Source organism: Aethalodelphis obliquidens, unplaced genomic scaffold (assembly GCF_003676395.1).
Source record: "Aethalodelphis obliquidens isolate GAN/ISIS:26980383/991018 unplaced genomic scaffold, ASM367639v1 scaffold55, whole genome shotgun sequence".
Taxonomy (NCBI): Eukaryota; Metazoa; Chordata; class Mammalia; order Artiodactyla; family Delphinidae; genus Aethalodelphis; species Aethalodelphis obliquidens.
In genome coordinates, this window is record NW_020837999.1 from 2,202,961 (window position 1) to 2,227,616 (window position 24,656).

At 39.0% G+C, this 24,656-nt stretch overlaps 1 protein-coding gene across 5 annotated transcripts in view; it reads right to left on the minus strand.

The window, feature by feature from the left end:
• Nucleotides 1–11,575: 11,575 nt before the first annotated feature.
• Nucleotides 11,576–24,656, minus strand: part of RALGPS2 (Ral GEF with PH domain and SH3 binding motif 2) — a 179,634-nt gene continuing 166,553 nt past the window's right edge. For all 5 annotated transcript variants that reach the window (XM_027086204.1, XM_027086203.1, XM_027086205.1 and 2 more), the window contains 3 exons: nucleotides 22,715–22,820; nucleotides 20,035–20,126; nucleotides 11,576–17,354 (listed from right to left, as the gene is read on the minus strand). In XM_027086204.1, coding sequence (XP_026942005.1) covers nucleotides 17,325–17,354; nucleotides 20,035–20,126; nucleotides 22,715–22,820 — 228 coding nt within the window. In that variant the 3' untranslated portion in view covers nucleotides 11,576–17,324. The remainder of the gene's footprint in view (nucleotides 17,355–20,034; nucleotides 20,127–22,714; nucleotides 22,821–24,656) is intronic.

The following is a 24,656-nucleotide window of genomic DNA, read 5'->3' on the forward strand; positions in this document are numbered from 1 at the left end:
CACAGAGTTTGATGCTCTGTTAGATGCATATACATTAAAGATTGTTAGGTCTTCTTGGAATATTGACACTTTGATCATTACATTGCATCCTTCTTTATCCCTGACCTCTTTCTTGCTTTGAAGTCTGCTCTGATGAAAATAGAGCCACTCCTTCTTTCTTTTGATTAGTGTTAGCATGGTATATTTTTCTCCATCCATTTATTTTTAATCTACATGTGTCTTTTTATTTAAAGTGGGTTTCTTGTAGACAACATACATTTGTTTCTTGTCTTTTTATCTACTGTGACAATCTCTGTCTTTTAATTAGTGCATTTAGACTATTGACATTCAAAGGGATTATTGATATGGTTGGATTAATATCTACCTTATTTGTTACTGTTTTCTCTTTGTTGCCCGTGTTCTTTTCCACTCTTTTTCTCCCTTTTGTGACTTAATTGAGCATTTTATACGATTCCATTTCCTCTCCTTTCTTAGGGTATCAGTTATACTTCTTTTTTTTCTTTTCTTTCTTTTTTTTTTTAGTGGTTGCCCTAGAGTCAGAATACACATTTACAACTAATACAAGTTCACTTTACAATAACACTATACTGGGCTTCCCTGGTGGCGCAGTGGTTGAGGGTCCACCTGCCGATGCGGGGGACGCGGGTTCGTGCCCTGGTCCAGGAGGATCCCATGTGCCGTGGAGCGGCTTGGCCCGTGGGCCATGGCCGCTGGGCTTGCGCGTCCAGAGCCTGTGCTCCGCGGTGGGAGAGGCCACAGCAGTGAGAGGCCCACGTGCCGCAAACAAAACAAAAAAAAACACTAAACTATTTCTTGGGTAGTGTGAGTGCCTAATGATAAGGAAATAATCCTAATTCCTTCCTGTCCCTTGTATCACTACTGTCACTCATTTCACGCATTACATAAACATACATAAGCATATATATACACATACATATGTGTGTGCGTATATATACGTAAGATATATATATATGATAGATATATAAGCATACATAATCAAACGCATCATTGCTATTATTATTTTGAACAAACTGTTAGATAATTTAAGAATAAGAAAATAAAATTTTTTATTTTACCTTCACTATTCTTACTTTGATGCTCTTCCTTTCTTTACGTAGAGTGGAGTTTCTGACCTATGTCAATTTTCTTCTCTTTAAAGAGAAGAACTTTTAACTTTTTAACTAAGAACTTTTAACTTTTTAAAGCAGGTCTGCTGGCAACAAATTCCCTCAATTTTTGTTTGTCTGAGAAAGTCTGTTTCTTTTACTTCTGAAGGATAATTTTACAAAGTGCAGAATTCTAGGTTGGTAGTTTTTTCTCTCAAAACTTTTAATATTTCACTCCACTTTTCTCTTGCTTGCATGGTTTCTGTGGAGAAGTTGGCTTAATTCTTATCTTTGATCCTCTATATGTAACGCATTTTTCTTCTCTGGTTTCTTTCAGGATTTTTTCTTTACCTTTAATTTTCTGTAACTTGAAAATGCTATGTATGCTTAGGTGTAGTTTTTAGACATTTATCCTGGTTGGTGTTCTCTGAGCTTCCTGGATCTGTGATTTGGTATCTGGAATTTGGGGGAAATTCTCAGTTATTATTGTCTCAAATATATCTTCTGTTTCTTTTTCTCTTTCTTCTCCTTCTGGTATTCAAATTACTCATAGGTTATACTTTTTGCAGTTGTCCCACAGACCTTGGATATTCTGGTCTGGGTTTTTTATTTGTATTTTTATTTATTTTTTCAGTTTTTGTTCTCTTTGCTTTTCAGTTTTGGAGATTTCTATTGAAATAGCCTCAAGCTCAGAGAGTCTCCCCTCAGCTGTGTCCAGTATACTAATAAGCCCATCAAAGGCATTCTTCATTTCCGTTTCAGTGTTTTTCATCTCTAGCATTTCTTTTTGGTTCTCTCTCAGGATTTCCATTTCTCTGCTTACATTGCCCATCTGTTCTTGCATGCTGTCTACTTTATCCATTAGCGCCCTTAGCATATTAATCACACATACACACATGATTACATCTCCTAAATCATACATACATACAAGTTTTAAATTCCTTGTCTGATGCTCAATAAATAGACTGCCTTTACAAGCAAAGATATTTGAAAAGATGAGAAGTGCAAATAAAATGTATCTTCCTTGCAATCTAACTGTAAAAGGCATAACTAAAACAAGATAAAATGTTCTGTTGTTTGCTCTTTAGTTTCTGTCTGAATTGACTCGCCATGCCTTCCTACTTTCTTTAGTGATGAGCAAGAAATTCCACTTACCATGGCTTTCCATACTCTGTCCTATGGCTTTTATTTTCATTCAACATGTCATTTACTTGTCATGAAATAAGATGCTATTTGGGGCTGATGAGAGATTGCAGTGTTTACATTTATTCCTAATTATATAGGTTAGAGGTAATTATTATAGCAAATCACCATTATGGAACTACAAACCTCTCAAGCATCCTGTAACAACAACAACAACAACAAAATGCTAAACTTGAAAATCATAGTAACAACTGCACCAGCCTTAGCATGAGGCCTGGAGTGACAATCTGTGAGAAGGAACATGTGCAGGAAAGAAGGGGCTTCAGCCAGGCGCACGAGAGGATTTTTGTTATAACTCTGGCTAGATGCATGTGTCTGGGCAAGATCCTTCAACCAATATTCTATTTTCTCATTTATAACAATGCAATTAATTCCTGCCTCACGAGACTGATGTGAGGACTGCATAACATGACATATGCCAAATGTACAGCGCAGTGTCCTAGAGGTTGAAATAAGTGAAGTCTTGTGTGAGACGGGCCCTTCCAGTATTCTCAGGTCTTGACCTCTATGGATGGGGTCCAAAGCATCCCCGATTCCCATCCAGGAGCTCTGTTAGAGTTTGGCTCAAGGACATTATAGTATAAACACAAAGGGAGAAGACAAGTCTGTATGTAAAACAATAGTATAAAATAAGGAGCTATGACATCACGGTTCACTGTCAGAAAGCTGCCTGTGTTCAAATTAACTTACGGGAAACTCTAAAGAGGGATCACACTTTAAATTTGCCTGACTGCACCTTCAGCTAGTTGCTAGTGTCTAACGCTTCCTAGAGAGAGACAGACAGCACAATAGCCACTTTCCACAGCAGCAGGTCCTCACATAGTGTGCTCATGGCTCAGGAGGCATTGGCTCTAGCTGACCAAGGGAGCAGATTATCACACTGGTGGCTCATCACTGCTGAGTGTTTCCTAGTGCCTGGCCTTGGGCTTTGCATTTTCCATGCATTATCTCATTCAACCTCATAATAACCCTAGGACGGAAGAACCGGTTCATGCTGATTTTATAGATGAGGAGCCAGCCTGGGGAGAGGTTAAGTATGATTGACAGGAAGAGTTGAGTGAAATAGGCAGTTGAACGTGGAAGGTGCTGGGAGGTCCCACTTTTTTCTAGAAAGGGTATTGTACTGCTAGCGAGGGCCAACGTAGCCTGCCACTGAGCAACTATTCATCGTTACCAGTTAGTTGTACTGTTTACCAGAGAGCAGGAGTCCTGGGTGCATGGGACCGAAGAGCAGCCTTCCTTCAACAGGCTTCAGTCTTCTCTCTCCTGTGCTCCTACGTTGGGACAGGCCCTTATTCTCTTTCCCTTCAAGTGTAACTACTCCCGGCCTGTTCTCCCAGCTTCCACCCTCAATTCCTCATGCTGGCAGTTAAAGTCCTGACCAGTGTGGCTCCAACCTACTTTTTCAACTTTATGTCCTGCCGCTCGTCAGTGTGGTCTCTTCGCAGCCTCAACTATATACTTCTGAGACAGGCTGGGACCTGGGAAAAAAAGACCAAAACCCAACTGCCACTTCTGGGGTGCCGGGAGCAAACGCAGGGTGCTGCACGTGCGCACAGCACCACCAAGGGGGTGGGCCGACCACCTAAGCCGCCCTGCAGCCTGAACCACCAATCCGCTCCTACCCTCGCCCCATTTAAGGGACTGGCTCGACGCCCTGCCAGGGAGCAAGCAAGGGAAACTGTGTCCTGTTCTCGCTCCCTGCTGCTGTAGCATGAGTCACAATAAAGCCTTGCCTGAATTCCTCGTCCGGCCTCTTACCAACTGCTATTGATTAAAGAGGCCAAGAACCTGGGTCGGTAACACTTCCAGTTCTTGCTTTCAATTCTCCTCTGGCCGTAAATCCTACCCACACATAAATCTCACCTCTTCCACCCAGCCTTCCCAACCTCTCTAGGCTCCACCGTGGTGCTTCTCCCTCTGATTAGGCAGAACTTTTCTGGTCTAGCACGTACACGTGACAGTTAAGCAATTCGGGATTGTTTGTGCTAATTGTTCTGTGCTTTGTATTTGAAGTGAGGTTGTAGAACTCCAGGGACCAGATTCAGCACAGTGCGTGCGAGGCCTATAGGGAGGTTCTGGCCTGGCACAGACATTGAAAAAAAAAAAGATTACATTTGCATGTTGACAGCACATGAATTTCTTCAGCTAGAAACTGTCCTAAGCAAGAATAACTAAAACAGGAAGCTGATGGTTGTTCTTTCTTTGAGTCACTTAATAAATCACAACATTATTTGCTGAGCTTTTGTGCTGCTAGCTCTGGGCACCAAAATCCGCTAGTTACAGCTCTGAAAGCCAAAGTCCACCAGGTTGAGAATCAGACCAATCAGAGTTTGAATCCTGGCTCCATCCCTTGCTGGGTGACGACGTAGGCAAATTCCTCAACCTTTCTGACTTTTCCTGTTGTTATTTGGGAAGAAGTATCCCTTCCTCATAGGGTTGTTATAAGGAATACTGAGATATTGCATATAAAGTGAGTAAGATTACTCACTTATGGGATTATGGGATGAATCAAATTGCTAAGTTTCCATGAAACACATTGGGAACGTGGAGTGGTGTCTGTAGGGACACAGTGAGGAGACATAGGGCAGGACTCGAGTGGGCTGGACAGGAGACCAGCGGCTTAGTCACCTTTGCCTAGATTGGCTTTGGGGTCCAGGTACAGGGACTGGGTGATGGGGAGGGAGCTGCCCCCACCCAGCCATCTGTCTGTTCTGACCTCAACTGCTGGGTGAGAGACCCTGCCGGGCTCACGCAGGTGATCACTCGTCAGGCACTTGGTCACTCCTGAGTGACTCTCCTCAGCCCTCCTGTTCCCACCCCGACTGTGAGAGCCCTCGGTCAGAGACAGCCTCCCATTCCCCAGAATCTGGCAGAGAGCAGGCATCCAGCACATACTGGTTTTTACTGGACATTCCCAAGTATATACTTTCCAAGAGTAAAAGAAGAGACTTCTTCCTAGACCAACTTGCTAACTAGCAAATGGATAATTAAGATGTTGCCAGGAAGTCCCTGGCAGAGGTACCAGAAAGGTGCCAGAAGCTGCTTTTCTTAAACTCCTCAGAGGTGCAGTGGGTTACATTTTCTGACAGCAATTACATAGCTCGGGGCAGATGGAAGAACAGTACAAAAGAGAACTTGATTTGAGCAGGACTTTTGACTTTGTTTTAGCAACTGTTTACCAGATACCATAGTAGCACACCTTGCCCTGGTGTGATGTGTGAGACGCCTCCTTAGCCATACGGGAGAAGGGAAATACTTGCCAGTAAAAGCTTAATTATTTTAAGACACATCAAAACAAAAGCAACGAGGGAAACAATCTGGCTCTAAGAGTTTAGGAGAATTCAGCATCTCTGAAGAAGCTGGTGTTGTTGACAAAGGGAGACTAGGGCCCCGAGGGAGCAGAGGGCCTGCCAACACTGACTGACCCCGTGAGGAGGCAGCTGCTCAGCTGGCCTCCCCGTTGATTCAAGAACCAGCAGGAGCCTGCGTCCCGTTTACCCAAGTGGAGGAACAGAACGTTCCCCCTCGAGCAGAACTGCGGCTGACAGGGCTGCGGGCAGAGGCGGCTCAGGGCGCTCCAGCCATGAGCGAGGGCACTGGCTGACCAGGGCTCCGCCGCCTGCCCCTGCGTCCAGTCTCTACACCACCTTTCTGGCCTGTGGAGGCGCACTTCCTCCCCTTTAATCAAAACAAAACAAACAAAAAGGATCCACATAAGGAACAAATGTTCCTCTCCCTTATTTTGAGACTGTTAATACCTCCTGGCTGTTACTTTTAAAAATTAATGAATTATGGGGGCACAAACAGAAATCTTGCAAGAAATCTATTAAAGTATTCTTTTTGCAGCTCCATCATTCCTTACCAGCACACAGAAGTCTTAAAGGTGGCTTGCCTTTTCCCCATCTTCCTCGTTTTTTCTTTTCTCCATCCCATCTTTTTTTTCTCTCTTCCCTCCCTTTCTCCTTTCTCTATTTCCCTTGTATCTTCTTTCTTCCTTTTTTTCTTCTCTTAAAAATAAAAGAGATTATTATTATTATATGTAAGAAGTCCGGAAGTTGGACTCTCCCAGGGTTGGGTTAATTCAGCAGCACAAGGAAATCACTGAGGACCTAGGTTCTTTCCACCTTCCTCTCTGCTCTTTGGGACAGCTTTGCTTCCAGGCCAGCTTATTTCTCGGTCATAAAATGGGACCCTCTGTTCCAGTGGAGAAAATCGGTCAAAAGACTAATGGGGAGTGGTTGGGACTATGGCGCATTGGGGCAAATGACCTTGCCAAAGGCTTTTAACAGAACCACTTTCCTGTTGCTTCAAGATATTTCGTTGTTGTTAGAGGGAGGAAAAGAGGATCACGGGGATGTTCTGAAATAACTGCTTCGTGAGTAAATACATTGTTGCAAGCAGTCAAAACATTGTTATTGCTCCAGTTTTGCAGAGGTCAACACTGAGCTGCAGGGAGGATGGGAGGTGGGCCAGAGATCAAATGAGGGTGAAGGCTTCCTCAGCCACTCCACAGCTGCTGGGGACCTTGCTGCGGCCCAGCCACAAGCTCGGCCTCCCATCCCAAGCCTCCTCAGAGTTCTGGGGCGCCGTCTCCTCCTTTCGTGCCCTCCCACCACCTGGCGCGTATGCTCATTCTCCCCTTGGCATGCCATCCATCGCATTCACAGGGATGGAGCTGCACACGCACAGCTTAGTGTGCTGTGAGGATGGATCCTCCAATCTCCCCTTTCTAATCCGATTTCTCATTCCCAGTGATTCTCGGACTATGGCCTGCAAGCCAGCAGCATCAACCTCATCTGGGACCTTGTTAGAAATGAACGTTTTCAGGTCCCACCCCAGACCTGCTGAATCAGAAACTCTGTGGGGTGGGACCCAGCAATCTAAGTCTTGACAAGCCCTCCATGGGATTCTGATGCCTTCTGATGTTTGAAAGCCACAGTCCTAAAGCCTCTGTAATGTTCAGAGACCAACAGTCTAAACATTGGTTTTTAACCCTGGCTGCACATTCATGTCACCTGAGGGGCTTACTGCCTCCCCGCCCCCATGCTTACTTATATAATTGGTCTGGTGTGTAGCCCAGGCTTTGGGATTTTTAAAAGTTCCCTGGATGATTCTGAGTTGCAGCCAAGGTTGAGAACCACTGATCTAAACAAATAGGAAGGGAGACAATCATACTGTAAATGATTAAGTTGATATCCAAAAGTGAGACACATTGACAAAAAACGTAGGGGGGAAAAAGTCTAACATGAGAGGTTAAACTGTGAAATCAGAAGTAGAAAGAAGAGAGATGGTTTGCATTAGACACTGTTACAGATAACCCCGCTCCCACAATTTAAATTAGGCTGAAAAGCTTATTATCTCCTTTGGGAACAAGTATATATTGATAGTTTCTAAACTGCTGGGGGTATTACATGAAAAGTTCTCTTTACTGCTTCAAAACACACAGCTCTCTATGAGACACTTTCATCATTTGATATGTTCCCTTCACTGTCCTTTTCCCTTCTCTGAGTTCGAGAGAGGGAACTTGAGCTTGAGCTGCAAAAGAGTGTCAAGTCACCATTACACATAGGATGAGCCCCTGTGAAAGTTCCTTTAGTGCAGAAGGCCCTCCTGCTGGCAGTAAGCTCAAAGAACAAAGGGCATCCATGGACGATTTTAACCAATAGGAAAACTGAATACAAGCCTCTTCTTAAAGAACGAAAAGCATGAAACGAGAAATAAGTCTTCCTTTGAGAGGGGAATTAGGTTTAATTTAGTAAAACTAAGGAATCACATAAAATGTGTCACCCAAGTGCATGAATTATCTTGATTTGGAATGAGACATAGAACATAATTAGCTATGTCATAGCAAGTTAGGCTAGAATCAAAGGTCTCAATTCAAATTGCATCAGGCCATACTATGGACTTTTCTGTAGGCTGTCTATCCCAAAGATCCAGGGAGATATGTGACCACGACCCAAAGTACAGTCATTTAATCTCTTTCAACACAGAAATTCTGATCCTGTATTTGTGTGGTTAAGATTTGTTAAAACATTATTGAGATTGCAAAAGGTCATAAAACATGGCTACTGTAGAACTTAGTGGTCAGTAGAGGTCCACTGGTTGATTGTACTTACTGTTAATTGTTTAAGATGTAAGACACAGTGAATCTCCAGGTTTTCCTTCCACGCCTATTGGAAAAGTTTCCTGTTTTCACGTTAAAATCTCAGAATAGTATCTGGCAATAAAAACAGCAACTTGTCTCTCTTCTGCAATAGCTTAGTATAGATGCTAACAGTTTCCAAACCTAAACTGTATAAACAACTTGGTTTTGACACGCAATAACAAAGCAAACTGAATAATCGTTACTTTTACCTGAGACTGGGCTGTGGTCAAATCAGCCCAAATTGAATTCCAGTTTTAGTGGGTACCAGGCACTGTCCTCATATTCTGATTTAGGCAATTTGGGGTGGTGTTCAGAAGTCATCGTTTTAAACAAGCACCAGGTGGTTGCAATACTGTTCTTAATAATCAACAATAATACATGAGGGCTCTTTTTTTTTTTTTTTTTGCGGTACACAGGCCTCTCACTGTTGTGGCCTCTCCCGTTGTGGAGCACAGGCTCCGGACGCGCAGGCCCAGCGGCCATGGCTCACGGGCCCAGCCACTCCGCGGCATGTGGGATCTTCCCGGACCGGGGCACGAACCCGTGTCCCCTGCATCAGCGGGCGGACTCTCAACCACTGCGCCACTAGGGAAGCCCATGAGGGCTCTTTTTAGGTGGCTTTTCTTCATGTTTTTCTCTACCTGCCAGTCTGTCTATAATGAATATACCTGGCTTACTTCTTCAGTTGGCTTACTGGTTTACAAGAAGATGCTCCTTGGTTCACTATGACTTCACTATGCAAAGACCTCTCCCTTGTTTTACTTAAAATTTCCCCTTCACCTCTAATCCCACTCCCTATAACTGACTCCATGAGCAGAAATGGCAGGCTACGGAGCAACAGTGACAACAACTCTCCCTATAACACTGACAGCTCTTCCTAATGCTGGTCCTGCTCTTGGGGCTTTAGAGACATGAGCTAAGGTGAGTCTCACAACTCTATGAGGTGTCCTTTGCATTGTGTACATTTTATAGATGAGGAACTTGAGAAAGAAGGTTAAGTCATCTGCTCAAGATCATGCAACTAGTAAGTGATCCAGTGCTGGAATTCTTAATTCTTATGCTCTGTATACATACACAATTTCCCTAATACTGCCCAGATGCTCTTTGGCATGGCCTCACCAGTTTGATGAATATAATGTGACAGCTCTTCTGTGATTTTACTTTGAATTTCTCTATTAGTGAGGTTGAGCATCTTTCCATAGATCAGCCACATAGGCTTCCTTCTATAAACTGTTTATTCATATCCTTTAGCACACTTCTCTATTGAATAAATTTTCTTATTACAGAGAAAAAATAAATCCGTGTATATTCTTGATATGAATCCTTTGTTTTATAAACTCCAAATATTTTCTCCCAATCTTATCACCTTATTTGCAGCCAATATGGTAATGGAATCATACTGGACAAACCACTGGAACTAGATAAGGGATTTCAATAAAGTTGCCAGATGTTAAGTATTGACATAAAAATCAACAGCATGGGCTTCCCTGGTGGCGCAGTGGTTAGGAATCCGCCTGCCAATGCAGGGGACATGGGTTAGAGCCCTGGTCTGGGACGATCCCACATGCTGCAGAGCAACTAAGCCCTTGCGCCATAACTACTGAGCCTGAGCTCTAGAGCCTGCGAGCCCCAACTACTGAAGTCCACACGCCTAGAGCCCGTGCTCCGCAACATGAGAGGCCACCGCAATGAGAAGTCCGCGCACTACAACAAAGAGTAGCCCCTGCTCGCCTCAACTAGAGAAAAGTCTGCATGCAGCAACAAAGACCCAGTGCAGCCAAAAATAAAATATAAATTAAAAAAAAAATCCATAGCATTGGGACTTCCCTGGTGGTGCAGTGGATAAGACTCTGCGCTCCCAATGCAGGGGGGGCGCGGGTTCCATCTCTGGCCAGGGAACTAGATCTCACATACATGCCGCAACTAAGAGTTCGCATGCCACAACTAAGGAGCCTGCATGCCGCAACTAGGGAGCTGGTGAGCCGCAACTAGGGAGCTCACATGCTGCAACTAAGACCCCAAGAAACCAGATAATAAATAAATATTAAAAAAAATCAATAGCATTCATACACACTAGTAATTCAGCAGAAACAAAAACTAGTTTACCTAGGAATAAACTAATAAAAGATGTATGAAAACAGTAGGGAGAAAATTGTAAAACATTAACAGACACTAAAAACTCTAAATAAATGGAGAGACATTTCATGTTCATAAATGAGATGAGTAAATCTTTCAAACTGTTAACTCTCAAATTAATCTATAAATTGAAAGCACTTCCAATAAAAATACCAACAGTATTTTCACTGAACTTGACACACTGATTCTAAAATTCATAGAGAGGATGAAAGAGTCAAGAAGAGCTAAGGCAAATTTGAAGAACAATGCAATTATCTCACCAGATATCAAGACTTACACAGCTAATACAGTAATGAAGACAATATGGTACTGGCTCAGGGACAAACAACTAATGAAACAGAAAAGGGAACCCAGAAACTTAGCATGCATACATGGAGAACGGGGTGCTGTGTGAGGTAAAGACAGGCTGACCCCATCAGAGAGTTGTCACTCTCTTTTGGTTCTAGTGCAGGGACAGGGAAAAATTTCAAAGGCATCAAAAAGGTGAGAAAACAGTTGAAAATTGGGTTATGGTTTACCCAAACACTGGGCATTCAGTCCTGTCTGGAGGTTTCGCAAGCTTCTTAAGAGGCAAGCTCATGTGGAATTCTTAGAGCAGAGCAAACACCCCAGCCGATGACTTATAGGAGACTCAACACATGTATTTCTGTACTTCTTCCAATTTAAGGCTCCCTAGGCTGGAAGACGGATTCTATTTTCAGAAATGGTGAGAAGTGAAAGTGTCATTTTTTGGAATCTATGAAATACAGTACTAGCAAAGAGGGCCTCTATGGGGACTGGTCATATTATATCACATACTTGGAGTGGGGAGATACGGTTGGAAATATTATACCCTTGACCTCTTTTCCCCAAGGCCCCATCTGTCAGCATGCCAGGGCACATCCTTGTTCTGGGATAAAGAAGAGCAACTGAAGTTTACCCAGATAGAAGCTTCCCCATACCAACAAAATCCTTGTCAACTATTTTAGAAAGAGGAAAAAAATCAACTTAGAGCATTTATTTAAAAATTAATGATAAAAATGTAAATATGGAAACAAACTATCCCCACACAATCTATATTTTTAAGTAATTTATTCCAATAGAAATATTTCAGAAAACTGTACTTAAATTCATTTTAAGTTAGATTATGCAAACACACTGAAGATCTCACACTCACATTTGCATATTAAACAGAAACAAAAAGTGAGAGAGGAACCAAGCTGCACGTCACTCCAGGAGGTCATAGTGCAAATGAGTACTTCATCTTTGTACCTCAAGTTAACCGGGATGAAGGAGAATAAAAATGGCTTGTGTTTTCCTGTATATTATCATCATTGGATATTCATCCCCACAGATGCTTTTATCTCCTTTAGATTACACTGTGAACGAGTTCCCCACCCCCTCCCCACACATAACATACTTCAGTCGGCTGTAAAACAATGGATTTGTCAATAATCAAGGTATAGAAACTCTTTTGAGTGTCTGGTGACTTATTATCAGCTACTCTGTCAGACCTAGTAAGTCAATAATTACTGGACTATATCTGTGAATAGTTCTAATAAGTGGTATCTTCATGGGAAAATTAATATTTGTTACCTCATATCTAAAGCACAGCTAAGTACGAAATTTTCTACTTGTCTATTTTGAAAAAAAGTTCAATCCCAAAACATTCTAATTATGTATTCCTTTAATCCCATCACCACTTTGCAGTCCAAATGACTAGAATCAAACTTTAATTTCTACTAACAACCCCTAAGGACGAGGTAACCCTTCATTTGGCTTTAAACACTAAATTTACTTGCCTATTCTAGAACATACTAGCCCTTTAAAAAATGTGAAAATAGCATCTTGACTCAGTTGAACAAGAGTAGCTCCAGATCTTGCAATAATCTCGGAGAAGCAAAATGTTTCCAGGCTTTGCTTTTACTGAGAATTGGCTTACTCTCTTAACTTCTCTTTAATTTATATTTTGGAGCTGTTTTCACTTTCCTGACATAGTATTTTCAAGTAAACAATAACTGGTAGGTTAAGTGACTGCTTGTTTGGTCTGAGTCTTATTTAAATATAAGAATGTACTGAACTAAATCTCACTTCTGGGAAAAGGGACTCTCATTTCGGGATTTCAGTAGCTTTAACAAAACCCAAACAGATCTTTCTGGCTGTACTGCATTCTTTTAAGGATTTTCTGAAAGGACATAATTAAATCTATGTTCAAAACAACAATTTCAACAACACAAAATAAAAATAAACTCAGCTGGATGGATGCTCTTCAAAGTTGTTCTCAGGAGTGCTCATCTAAAGGCTGATTTGGTGGGTTTAATTTTAATCTTCTACCCTGGAAGGAGAGGAGCAGGGACGGAGCTTGTCTGAAAAGACTCAAAGCCAAGGTGGAATGCAACAATTACCTAGAGTGATCTGCACACATTTTCTTAGACCTGCTGTGAGAAAGAGTAAGCTGGTGGAGAGAGGGATAGCACACACTCCTGAAATAAGAGGAGTAACAGGGCAAGTGATTATTGTCATACTCGATGCCCTAAAGTTGGTCTTCAAATTGATAAGGCACTGACCAAATCTTCCCCACACTACATACTTGAGATACCAGTGTAATGAAATTGCTTTCCAAAAGCTTAAAAGTTTGCATGCACAGATGTCTTTCATTGGAATCCTCTAACAAGAGAAAAGTAATTACTTTAGACACAAGCCATTTTTAAGGAAGCAAAACCAGAAATACTTAAATCATTTTGAAAAGGTTGACTTCACACAGAAAATAATTATCACCAATGTGATTAAATAACAATGTTTGTTAGAAAAAAACAGAATACTACTCTGGCTGTAAAATTATAAATTTACTATGTTTGAAAGAAATATAAAAGAAGAGAGAGAGAGAGAGAGAGAGAGAGAGAAAATAAAAGCAAACCCTAAAAGATCACTGAAGAAGTCAGACAAACCTCACCACTTGCTTTGTATCACCTATTCATGCAACAGCTGTACTACTGTTCCACGGGGACACAGTAAAAATTCATCTTCATTTTCAAAAAGGGATCCAATTATTTCAAAAGCCTTTGAAGCAGAGAATTTTTTAAAATTGATGATTATCTTCTGTTAAGCAACGCTGGTACCCCTTGTTTGCAGAAGATAATATGGTGGTTTAAAAACTCGTTGTAAAGGAATGTGCCTCAAAAAAACAGGAAGGAAATCAATAGTGGATACATTCTTCTAAAAAGTTAATGGATTAAATCTACTATTATTGTCGATTTCTAATTAATATGATGTCCTATAGTTTTGTCTTCAGTAGTAAAGGCATATTTAACTTACAGATTTAACCTTAAAAAAGAAAAAAGAAAAAAGAAAAAAGACTTCCGCTCAAATCATTTGGCCAGGTAAATTCTAGTAATCCTAAGAGAGCAATAGGCCGGGCTGCTCTTGGAGGGCCCTGGTTTCAACTAATACATAAGGTGTATACACTAGAGACCGTAAACATTTTTTCCTTCTATAACAGTGCACCTTGGGCTCCTTTATAAATCTTCTAGAAGAGGAATAAAGCCACTTACAGAAACTTTGCAGCTACAAACACCCTAGTTCTTGACATACAAAAAGACACAATACCAAGACAGTCCATACAGAAAGTAGTGCAATAGTCATATGGCATTTTCCACACAGGAAAACATTTGTCATTGAAGTACATGCCTGGGGAGTAAAAAATACTCAAACTCAAATTGCTTGGATCCCTTTTTGCAATGTTTACGCAAATAATATCTACACAGTGAAGAAAATGTAATAGGAAGGTGTGTTTGATTGGTTCTTTTAATTCTTACAGTTTGGAGGTACGGTAAAAATAAAGCCTCTGAAAAAAATAAGCAGAACTCAAACAAAGAGGGAGCATGAGACCAAAAACAGTGCTCTTCGAGGTCAGCAGTTATTTTTATAGTTGTATTTTAAAAACTGTTATGTTACTTCTGCATGAAAAATAAGCTTCCATGTTCAAACAAACAGTTAAATAAGATGTGCCTCAAACTGTATTTTGGGTGGTATTATACTATTACACCAGGCTGGATAATATACCAATCATTATGTTTACCAAAAAGTAGCTTAAATTATAATGGAATTTCCAATGAGGTCTTCTTGACTTGGAGAGAAACAAATGAGCTTAATATTGGTGGAAATTTCAAGCTTTTGAGTCGCTACTTTACAAATTTATTAAGGGTAGGCCTTACAGGAGGAGAAAAATTTCACCTTCCCACTAATACACTGCCTAAATATTTAATATATTTTGGTAACATTTATTTTTCCTTGAATTATTATTAGGTCTCATTTGGTGAATTACAGATAAAAAATTCACCTACACTATTTTAATTCACTTCCTTCACTGATCTTTGCTTCAAATGCTAAATTCACCTTAAAAAGCAATGAGCAATCTTTTGAATGGACAAATTTGAAGACAAAAATAATGGTGACGTCCGCTGCACGGTTCAGTTTCAGTCAGTCAGAGGCCACAAATCTATATATGGACTTAGTCACCAAACCTGAACACTGTTCTCACGCTGCACAAGCAGCCTCATGTTTAGCGCTGAAAATATCAAACACATCTTCCAGTGGAGCTCTCTCTTTGGCAAAACTGTGGGCTGTCAGGCTCTGACTTCCAGGTGCATATCTCCACAGAAACTTATCTACTTTAGCTTATTTATGACAAACAGAAAACATAATAAAAAATCCACAGGGTTTTCATCCACAGTGTTTTTTAAAAAGCACATACACTGTTAAAAACACTTACTTCTGAAGAGAAATAAACAAGAAAATTAAAACAAAAGTCAGATGTGCAAGGTCTACAGAGTAATACTGCTATGCTGGTTATGCAGAGGGCCTCTTCTCAGCGCCCAGTGTGGGCTATGCTGGGAGATAAAATCACTAGCATAGGCCACATTTTGCCCTCTTCCAGCTCATGTCACTTTTCACAAAACCAGAAGTAATGGTATTACTAACTGTGCTATATGAGAAAGATATTTGAACTCTTAATATCCTTTCCAAACAGAACACTAAATTTAAAAACTAAGCACTCAGGGAAAGCTCTTCTACTTTCCAATGGAGAGATTTTTTAGCTAATTATTCTAATAAGCAATATTTTCTATTTAAGTTTCATGGATTCAAGGATGAAATACTTATGATTAAAAAAAAGCATAAAATTCTCCAAGAATACAATCTGAAAAATTTTATGTGAGGCCCAAAGTAATAGAAGTCTATCAGAAGTTACCAGTCAAAAAAGCACTTCTTACTCTGGGCCACAGCCAAAATCCATGATGCCTCATGAGTTTGTAACATCCAACACACAGCCTTTTTTCAAGTGCCAGTTTTTTGTTAAAACTCTAAGGCATTTCACCTGCAAACATTTTTTGTAACTTAACATTTATTTCAAAAGTTAAATGCATTATTGCATTAAAGAGCTCTCACAAAACTGCTTGATCAACTACTGACAAAATATGGTTTCATTGTAAGGACCTATAGTAAGTTTTGAGAAAAATGTTTGTAATAAAGGAAGCTTAAGTAGGAAGGAAAGTTTTGATACTTAAAATTCCCAGCATCTCAGTCTTTCACCTTTTTCCCTTTGAAAATTATTTTGTATGCCTTATAATAAAATACATACATGCATACGTACATACGTCGACTCTCTTTTAAACAAATGTGATCCTGAATCTCATATTGATCAAAAATAATGAAAATGAATAACAAAAAAAATAACTGGCATTGTGCACATGAAACACTGTAAAGGAAACTATCCTGATAAAATATCAATACATCACCCTTGATGATAAAAATCACCTGTGAGTGATAGAAGGGGTAATCCAATTCACTTGAAAAATGTAGTTATTGTAAAATCTTCTTAGAAAAGTTTAGGTAGGGATTACAGTTCTCTACTAAGCAGATCTGTGGTCCAACAATGAACTCATATAGAAGGCCAAGCTTTAAACCCAGCTAAAAACAACCATGTTTTCTGGAGCCCACTTGAAAAAAGTGTCTGGCATATGAACACTCAGCCTTTATACCTCCTGCAGGAAATAATGTACCCCAAACAGTACTAAATTTCAGGAGTTTAGTGTTTTTAAAAATCTCCCCTCATCCAAAACAACCCCCCCCGCCAAATCCCAAACAAACTCCAACAACTCACATTATTAACATTTCTAATTCCTACACTCTTGTTGTGAAAAAGCGAGTGAGGCTGCAGACTAATGGAAGCTCAAGCAAACCTTTCCGCTAGGCTGCTGGTAGAACCCTACTAAGCTGGAGTAGCTTTACACCTCACTTTAAACCCAGCTCCTAATGTAACCCATAAGAAATATGTTTTTCTTTTTAAAGTGTATCTAAAAAAAGGCGATTCTCCCCTCCAAAATTAGTACAAAGTTAAAAGAAATGCAAATTAGCTACGATCTATTCCAAGCACAGCACCGCCAGAAGATTCACACACACTATTTGGTGTTTCATGTTGGTTTTCCTTTCATTCTTTTAAGGCAGTGGTTTCCACAGGTCAGTTCAGAGATAAGAAGCATGGTCCATGGCAGTTTGTTTTGCAACTCCAATTTGTTCTCTGGGAATATCTCACTTCATTCCCTGAAATTAGTGCTTTTTTGGTTCAGAACTCCAGAGGCTGAGATGGAACCTCTGGGCTCTTCCTGGCACAGGATTGGTTTATAGCTGGCGCTCTTTCATCAGGTCCTTGCTTTCACTTAAGATAACAGTTCACCTTGTTTTTTATCAGGCTTTTACTCAAAAGTCATCAAGTTTGTAGGAACCTAAAAAATATAAGCATTACAAACTGACAGTATTTAAAAGGTGTTTTTCAAAGTACTATTTCTTATATTTCCTTGTCATTCTAAGTAAGCCCAAATATTAAAATCTTTCTGACCTAAATATCTTTTTAAAAAAGGAATTTGATAGAAGGTACTGTAATTGTTTATGAATAATGAATAAAATACACTAGAACATTTTTGAGAGGAAGTCACTGAGATGAGTTAATACTTTTTCCAATAAATTGAAATCCGGGTGGGAAAAAGGGCAGAGACAGTATCTTTCTTGTCTAACACAGGGGAGCTCAGGAGATGTTTGCTGAGTGAATAAATGAATGAGGAAAGAGTAAGTATGGCCGTAGTAGTGTGAGATTCCACACAAAATGCTTGTCATCATTTATTTTTTCATTATATGTATTACAATGAATTCCTACATGCAAATTTTAAAATGCAGCACAGATAATTTTATAACAAACATTACTAAGAATTTCTTTGTGAAATCATCATGAAAATGAGTATAAAAGAATAAAACTCATTGCTAGATAAACTCTTACCTGAAACTTTGTGACTCTGAAAAATCTATAGGTTATATAACAGTTTGCTGCTTATAGACTGGATCAAATTTAATTTGATTTCTTTTAAGTCTGAAATTCAACAATAATTCTTAGAAATATGAATATATTTTGTTTTTAAAAATTAATGAACCCTCTAGTCAAGGACTAAAGAGGGCTTCACCATGCTAAAAAAAAATGCTCTTAACTTTTACTACCAGTTTTCCAGAGTTGTGCTGGTAGAGAAATTCATGCATCAGTGGTCATTACTCTGTCCTTTAAAAGAGCTTAACAGTTCCCACACTTTAGCAACCTTTTTCTGAAAACCTGGGATACTAAAAAAAAAAAAAGATTAATCTCTTATGTGTGTCAGCTTCTGAATGAAAAATTATTTGACAATATAATCATAACTGAACTATAAATACAACAGTACAAATCCAAGAGTGCTTAAATTAAAGTATAAATTCTCAGGGTCTGGTTCTAAGAAAACCAATATTTTAATAAAGTAACACTTTCATTTCCTCCTAAGTTGCCTGACTGTGGTTTAAGGTGTTGTACCTGAGTTAGAGTCTTCTACTAAAAGTTTTCAAATTTCACAGCTTCTATTTATAAATTTGCTACTTCTCTGATTCTTCCAAGTATAGGAACAAACAAATTAAAAAAAACCCATTTATACACATCTGGTTGGCTTATTCAGTAGCAAAGTCCACTAATATAATAAAAAGAAATTGAACCTCTATGCTGGTACGCATACCCTGTCTAGATTAATCTTGAAACTTGAGATTGAAAAGAAATGATACAGTACTTTAAGCTACATTTAAAGAAAATGTACGGCATGGAGCTGAATCCTGAAAAACTTGGTTTAGGCAAAAGAAGGTTTGTTTCCTTCATTCTGTCCCAGACACTAACTTGACAGGGGCAAGAAAGTAATTTTTGCTCTATGGTATTTCATGTCCTTAAGGGACATTGTTAAGAATGGTACCAAATATTGCTATTAGTCTTTCATATATTTTTGAAATAAAAATTGTAAGAGAACAAGGCCCATTCCAACAATATTTAAGAAGAATGAATCTATAGGATGAAGACAGAGTTTGTGTCATCTCAGGTCCACGATTTTTTACTTGTTTGACCCTGTGTAGGTCATTTAGGATTTCCGAGCCTTAGTTTCTTCCTTTATCAAAAAAGGGATAATAACTTGGGTCCTGATAGCACACAGTGGAAAATACGTTTATAACCTTTATAAACTTGTATAATGTATTATATTATTCAAAATTAGCTATTGATAACACTTACCATATACTTCTGTATTTCAGTACCTTAAGACAATAAAATTTTCAAATATATTCAACTGAAAACTGGCCTAAAAAAGTCTATGTTTATTTATGTCTGCCCTACCAATTCATGGTTCAACTTTAAATCTGCAACCGGGTTTGGGGAAAACACCACTATGGATTCATTCCCCTTTGTAGCTGAAAGCCTTTGAGTTAGACCATCTTTGTTTCAGTAAAAATAAAAACAAACAAAAAGTCCACATAGTTTTGGGTTTCACTGCAAGCACAGGAACCCGCATAAAATTGTCAATAGAACAAGTAAAGACAAATCAGAATAATTTTTGTTAAGGTGCCATCATATTTTTACCTCTCTAGAGTCTCCTTGCCTCCCACTACATTCTCCCAACAAGGGCTACAGTTCCCTGTTTTGAACACCTGAAGCTTGTTCCATCTTCAGGGTCTTTGTGCACTTACTCTTCCCTCCACCAGAACTTTGTTCCCCCTTATCTTCACATGGCCCTTCCTTCCTGTCATTCATGTCATTGTCATCTCCTTAGGGAGATCTTTGCTGTTCACTCTTATTTATTTAAAGTCTGTCTCTACTCCCATCACTCCATATCATGTAATTCTATTTTGTTCATACGGTTTTTACGACTTGAAATTTTGTTATTTGTTCGCTTGTTTATTACCCATCTCCTCTCTAAAATGTGGACTTCATGTCTTGCTGACTGTGGTCAACAAGAAATAGAATATGAACAGTTTCCCTACTTCACTCCAAAAATGAGTCCACTTACTTCTCTTTGGAACTCTTTTAAATATATTCGCAATTTATGGACTATTTTGAGGGTTAAGAGAGATGCTTACCTGTTGTTTGTTACTTTGGCAGGCTGCACTCAAGTGCTTAAACCACAGCATTGCATTCATCCTACTGCCAGCTTGAAATTTGTATGAATTTCCTAAAATTATTAAAAACAAAGGGAAACAATAAAAATTGATGACAGTTCTCCGTTTAAGAATTCTATTTCTCTAACACCTGATTTTCCAATACATATAAAACGAAGAGTTCTCTGTGCTACATTCACGTGCTATCATTTATGCAGAAAGTCACTGTTTTGCTGTTTATGAATTGGAAAAGAAGTATTTTGCCTCCTTAAATGCTCTTTAAAGTATATTTAAATAAAGTAATTGTTTGGGGCTTCCCTGGTGGCGCAGTGGTTAAGAATCCACCTGCCAATGCAGGAGACACGGGTTCGATCCCTGGTCTGGGAAGATCCCACATGCCGCGGAGCAACTAAGCCCATGTGCCGCAACTACTGAGCCTGCACTCTAGAGCCCATGAGCCACGACTACTGAAGCCCGTGTGCCTAGAGCCTGTGCTCCGCAGCAAGAGAAGCCTCCGCAATGAGAAGCCTGCGCTCCGCAACGAAGAGTAGCCCCCGCTCACCGCAACTAGAGAAAGACCGCACACAGCGAAGACCCAACGCAGCCAAAAAAAAAAAATAATAATAATAATTGTTTGGCTTCTCTAGATTTGTATGAGTGGATGAGAGTGCAGGATATCACTTCTCAGCACTATTTAGATGATCTAAATATTAGTAGATGCTAATACTGAATTTTTATAGGCCAGAATGCTTTAACATGTTTAACACTTAAATATTAGCTATTTAATGTGATTAAGGATTAATCAGCTAACATCAATATAACCTATGCTTTTAGTTTTTAGTTAACATTTGTCAAAATTTAGAGAAATTTCTAGGTCTAGTGAGGGCTTATGTGAAAAATCTGAGAAGGCAACTTTTTCTCTTTTAGAAAATTAGAAATTCATTTGTTTCATGTGTGTTGTATGTATTTAGACCTTATGTTGACTCTAATTCAAAACTGACACATAATAAGGATATTTTATATGTTTATATGTATTAAGGTAATAAACTGAGAAAAGAAGAAAGGACTCATGTAGTATAGGTGCCCTAAGTTGAGCTTAATTCCCCTTTTTCACTGACCTGAGTTCTTTTTATCTCCCAGTTCTTACTGAGTGCTACTCTTTCCTTTATAACTGAATTCAATGGCTCAAGAGCCTCATCTATATGCAGGCGTTATACAGCTCTTCTTTGAGATTTTCTCAAAGACTTTTTTTCACTTTCAGAGGCAACAGCTTTCTTCACCAAATGTTTAATTACTAAAATAACACTGTTTTGCTTGTTAAACACAGATGCAAACATTAGATCAACCTAAATAGCAGACGTATCTGATCAGCTGGCCACAGCTGCCATTTACCTACTCTCTCCTCCCTTAAAAAGACCATCAGTACAGACTTCATAAAAACCTTGTACTCTGAAACGGTTCTGTCAAACACACTAAGGAACTGATGGAAGACAAATAATTTGTTAACTTAACCCCATGAAAATGATCTTTTATAAATAATGAAGGCCTTTGGGATTGGCAGGGTGGAGGCTGGGGCTTTGAATTCAGAATGTTGAGTAGGAGCTCCTTACTCTGTAAGTCAACCTATTTCATCTAAAAACATAACATTTTGCTATTATTTTTTTCTGCACTAACTTTTTCTGCATATTTTCTTAAATTTTTACTTAAAGTACCACAATATCCTAAAAGCCGAATATCTGTGGATATGCATTCTAAATAAACAGAAGTCAAAGTATAATTTTACAGTCAGTAAATGGTAATATAACTTCATTTTAGTAGTAGTGAGCTGCTGAAGTGGAAGATTCTGGGCAGATATGAAAGAATTTTCTTTCTGGCTTCCTTTGTGGTGCTTATCAACAGCTGGCAGATTTTACGAAGGAAGAGCTGCAACCACATGAGGATCTGTTCTGATGACCACTGAGGTCTCCACAACTGGCACAGGCAGGGTGAGAAGGTATGATCTGATTCTACTACACAGCCCACCCTCCAACCTCTCTCATCCACTTTTAAAGTTTAAAGTTTTAAAGTTTTTAAAACTCCTATGGTCAATAGCCAACACTTTCACTCATAAATGTCTCTATACATTGTAAGCTAAGTATTATAATTAAAATTATACTTATTTGGAAAGTGGTTTGAGTCAAATTACCAATTAATTTAATTAAAAGTAATGGAATAAAAATCATTTAAAGGAAAACTTCTGCCACATTCAGAGCTTAAGAATAACAATTGATCTCAGAATATAAACGAAGGGGTACTGCATATTGTAAATCTGAGATTTTAAAGTTAACAGTGGTCTATAGATTCTCGAATTCCCTCCTTCCTTTTCTGGTTATTAGCTCTCTAGGGATTATTTGGGTTTTTAATTTCAAGCTTATGCCCATGTAGCAAAGAAAATAAGCTTATTTAATAAGCTTATTAAATAAGCAATTAATAGATATTGATATCTAAAAATATTGCTATCATTAGTATACATTACATTATGTGACACAAATATTTCCCAAGAGATTGAACTACACAAACAATGCCCCTAGTCGTGTATTCCAGTTAAACTATTGATAAATTTTGGCTTATCGAAAGTTGTGTACATGCAATACCTTAAGCCCTAGTTATTTTAATGATTCACCTTTCTCAGAGTCAGTCAGCAAGAAGAGATCTGGATGTTCCGGGTCATCAGCCATCATCACCATCCATCCTACTACAGACACGTTCTTATTTGATGTTGATTTGAACTGAGAGATAAAAAAAATAATTAATGGAAACAAAATTTATGGCTTATTCTATGTAAAAATTAACTGTTAGAGAGCATATTTTCAGTTTCTCCTAGAGAGAGACGAGATTTCATGCTGGTCAGGTCTGCTCCCGGTCTCTTACAACTAAATTCCATGTAGGCATGCCCTCTTCAGATAGTCTCTTATACTTTCCAGATCTTTCCCAGCTTCAACTCTTCATCAAAAGTTAACTGTCCTAGCGTCCACTCCCAAAGACCATGATCTGTTAGTAGATCTGGTAAATTTTTCTGTATTGTTTTTTTTTTGTTACTGTGCTACACCTCACCCCTTCGTTATAGGAAACACACTTCCATTTTAATAGAGGTGTTATCTCCACACACACATCCTTTACTGAATATAACTGACATATAACATTGTATAAGTTTAAGGTGTACCAATGTAATAGGGGTGTTATCTTAAACCTGATAACCTGATGATTTAATGAATCAGCACCGCCATCACAATTCTTAATAATATATTCTTGCCTGTATTTCTCAAAAAGAAGGTATTCTTAGCATGCTTGTTACTTGTCTAGTTATTCTTTATTTTATAAAGTTACACTTTAGTAATGGAAAAAAAAGGGCTGTTATAAAAGCAAGAAATTTAAGTTAATCCTACTCATGAACATAAATGAAAAAATGTTAAATAAAATATTGGCAAACTGAATCTAGCAGTGTATAAAAAAGCTGGTACATGATGGCCAAACTGGATTTATCCCAGGAATATGAGGGTGACTTAACGTTAGAAACCAATGACTGCAACTAAGTTCGGTTTATTTCATGAAAGCAAGCTTAGTTCAACTTTAGATAAATTATTAAAATAAATCACCATATTAACATTAAAAGAAAAAAGTATGATCAACTCAGTTGATGTAAAATAAAACCATTTGCTAAAATATAATGCATATCTGTGTGACTTGGAATGGAACAGAATTTCCTAATTCAATAAGGAGTACCTACCAAACAAACAACAACAAACCCCCCACAAAACCCGAACAAAACAAAGCAGGAAAGAAAAAAACAAAACAAAACAAAACCCAAACCAAAACCCTGCAACGCATGCTCAAGGGTAAAATGCTAAAAACACTTCAAAATCAGTTTTAAGACAAGGATGCCCACCATTGCTACTTGCATCCAACACTGAATTGGAAGACCTAGTCAGCACACTAAGATAACAGGAAAGAAATAAAAGGTATAAGGGTGAGGAAGAAATAAAACTGCCATTACTCACAGATGATATTATCTACACAGAAAATCCACCAAGTTAATAAGAAAGATCAGCAAGGATGCTTGGAAAAGATCAATATAAAAGTCAACTGCGGGCTTCCCTGGTGGTGCAGTGGTTGAGAGTCTGCCTGCTGATGCAGGGGACACGGGTTCGTGCCCCGGTCCGGGAAGATCCCACATGCCGCGGAGTGGCTGGGCCCGTGAGCCATGGCTGCTGAGCCTGCACGTCCGGAGTCTGTGCTCCGCAACGGGAGAGGCCGCAACAGTGAGAGGCCCGCGTACCGCAAAAAAAAAAAAAAAAAAAGTCAACTGCAATTTTATACACTAGAATTATAAAAGTCACTTATAGGAAAGGTACCTAGTAATATATGTAATAAAAGACATACAGGAAAGTGTAACAGTTAAAAGACTTTCAAGAAGACCTAAATCAACAGAGAAAAACCATGAGATGAAGAAAAAGGTTCAATGTTGTAAAGATGCCAATTCTCCCTAAATTGGTCTACAGATTCAGTGTCATTTCAATAAAAATTCCAGTAGGGTTTTATGTGGAACTTGAGAAGCTGATTCTAAA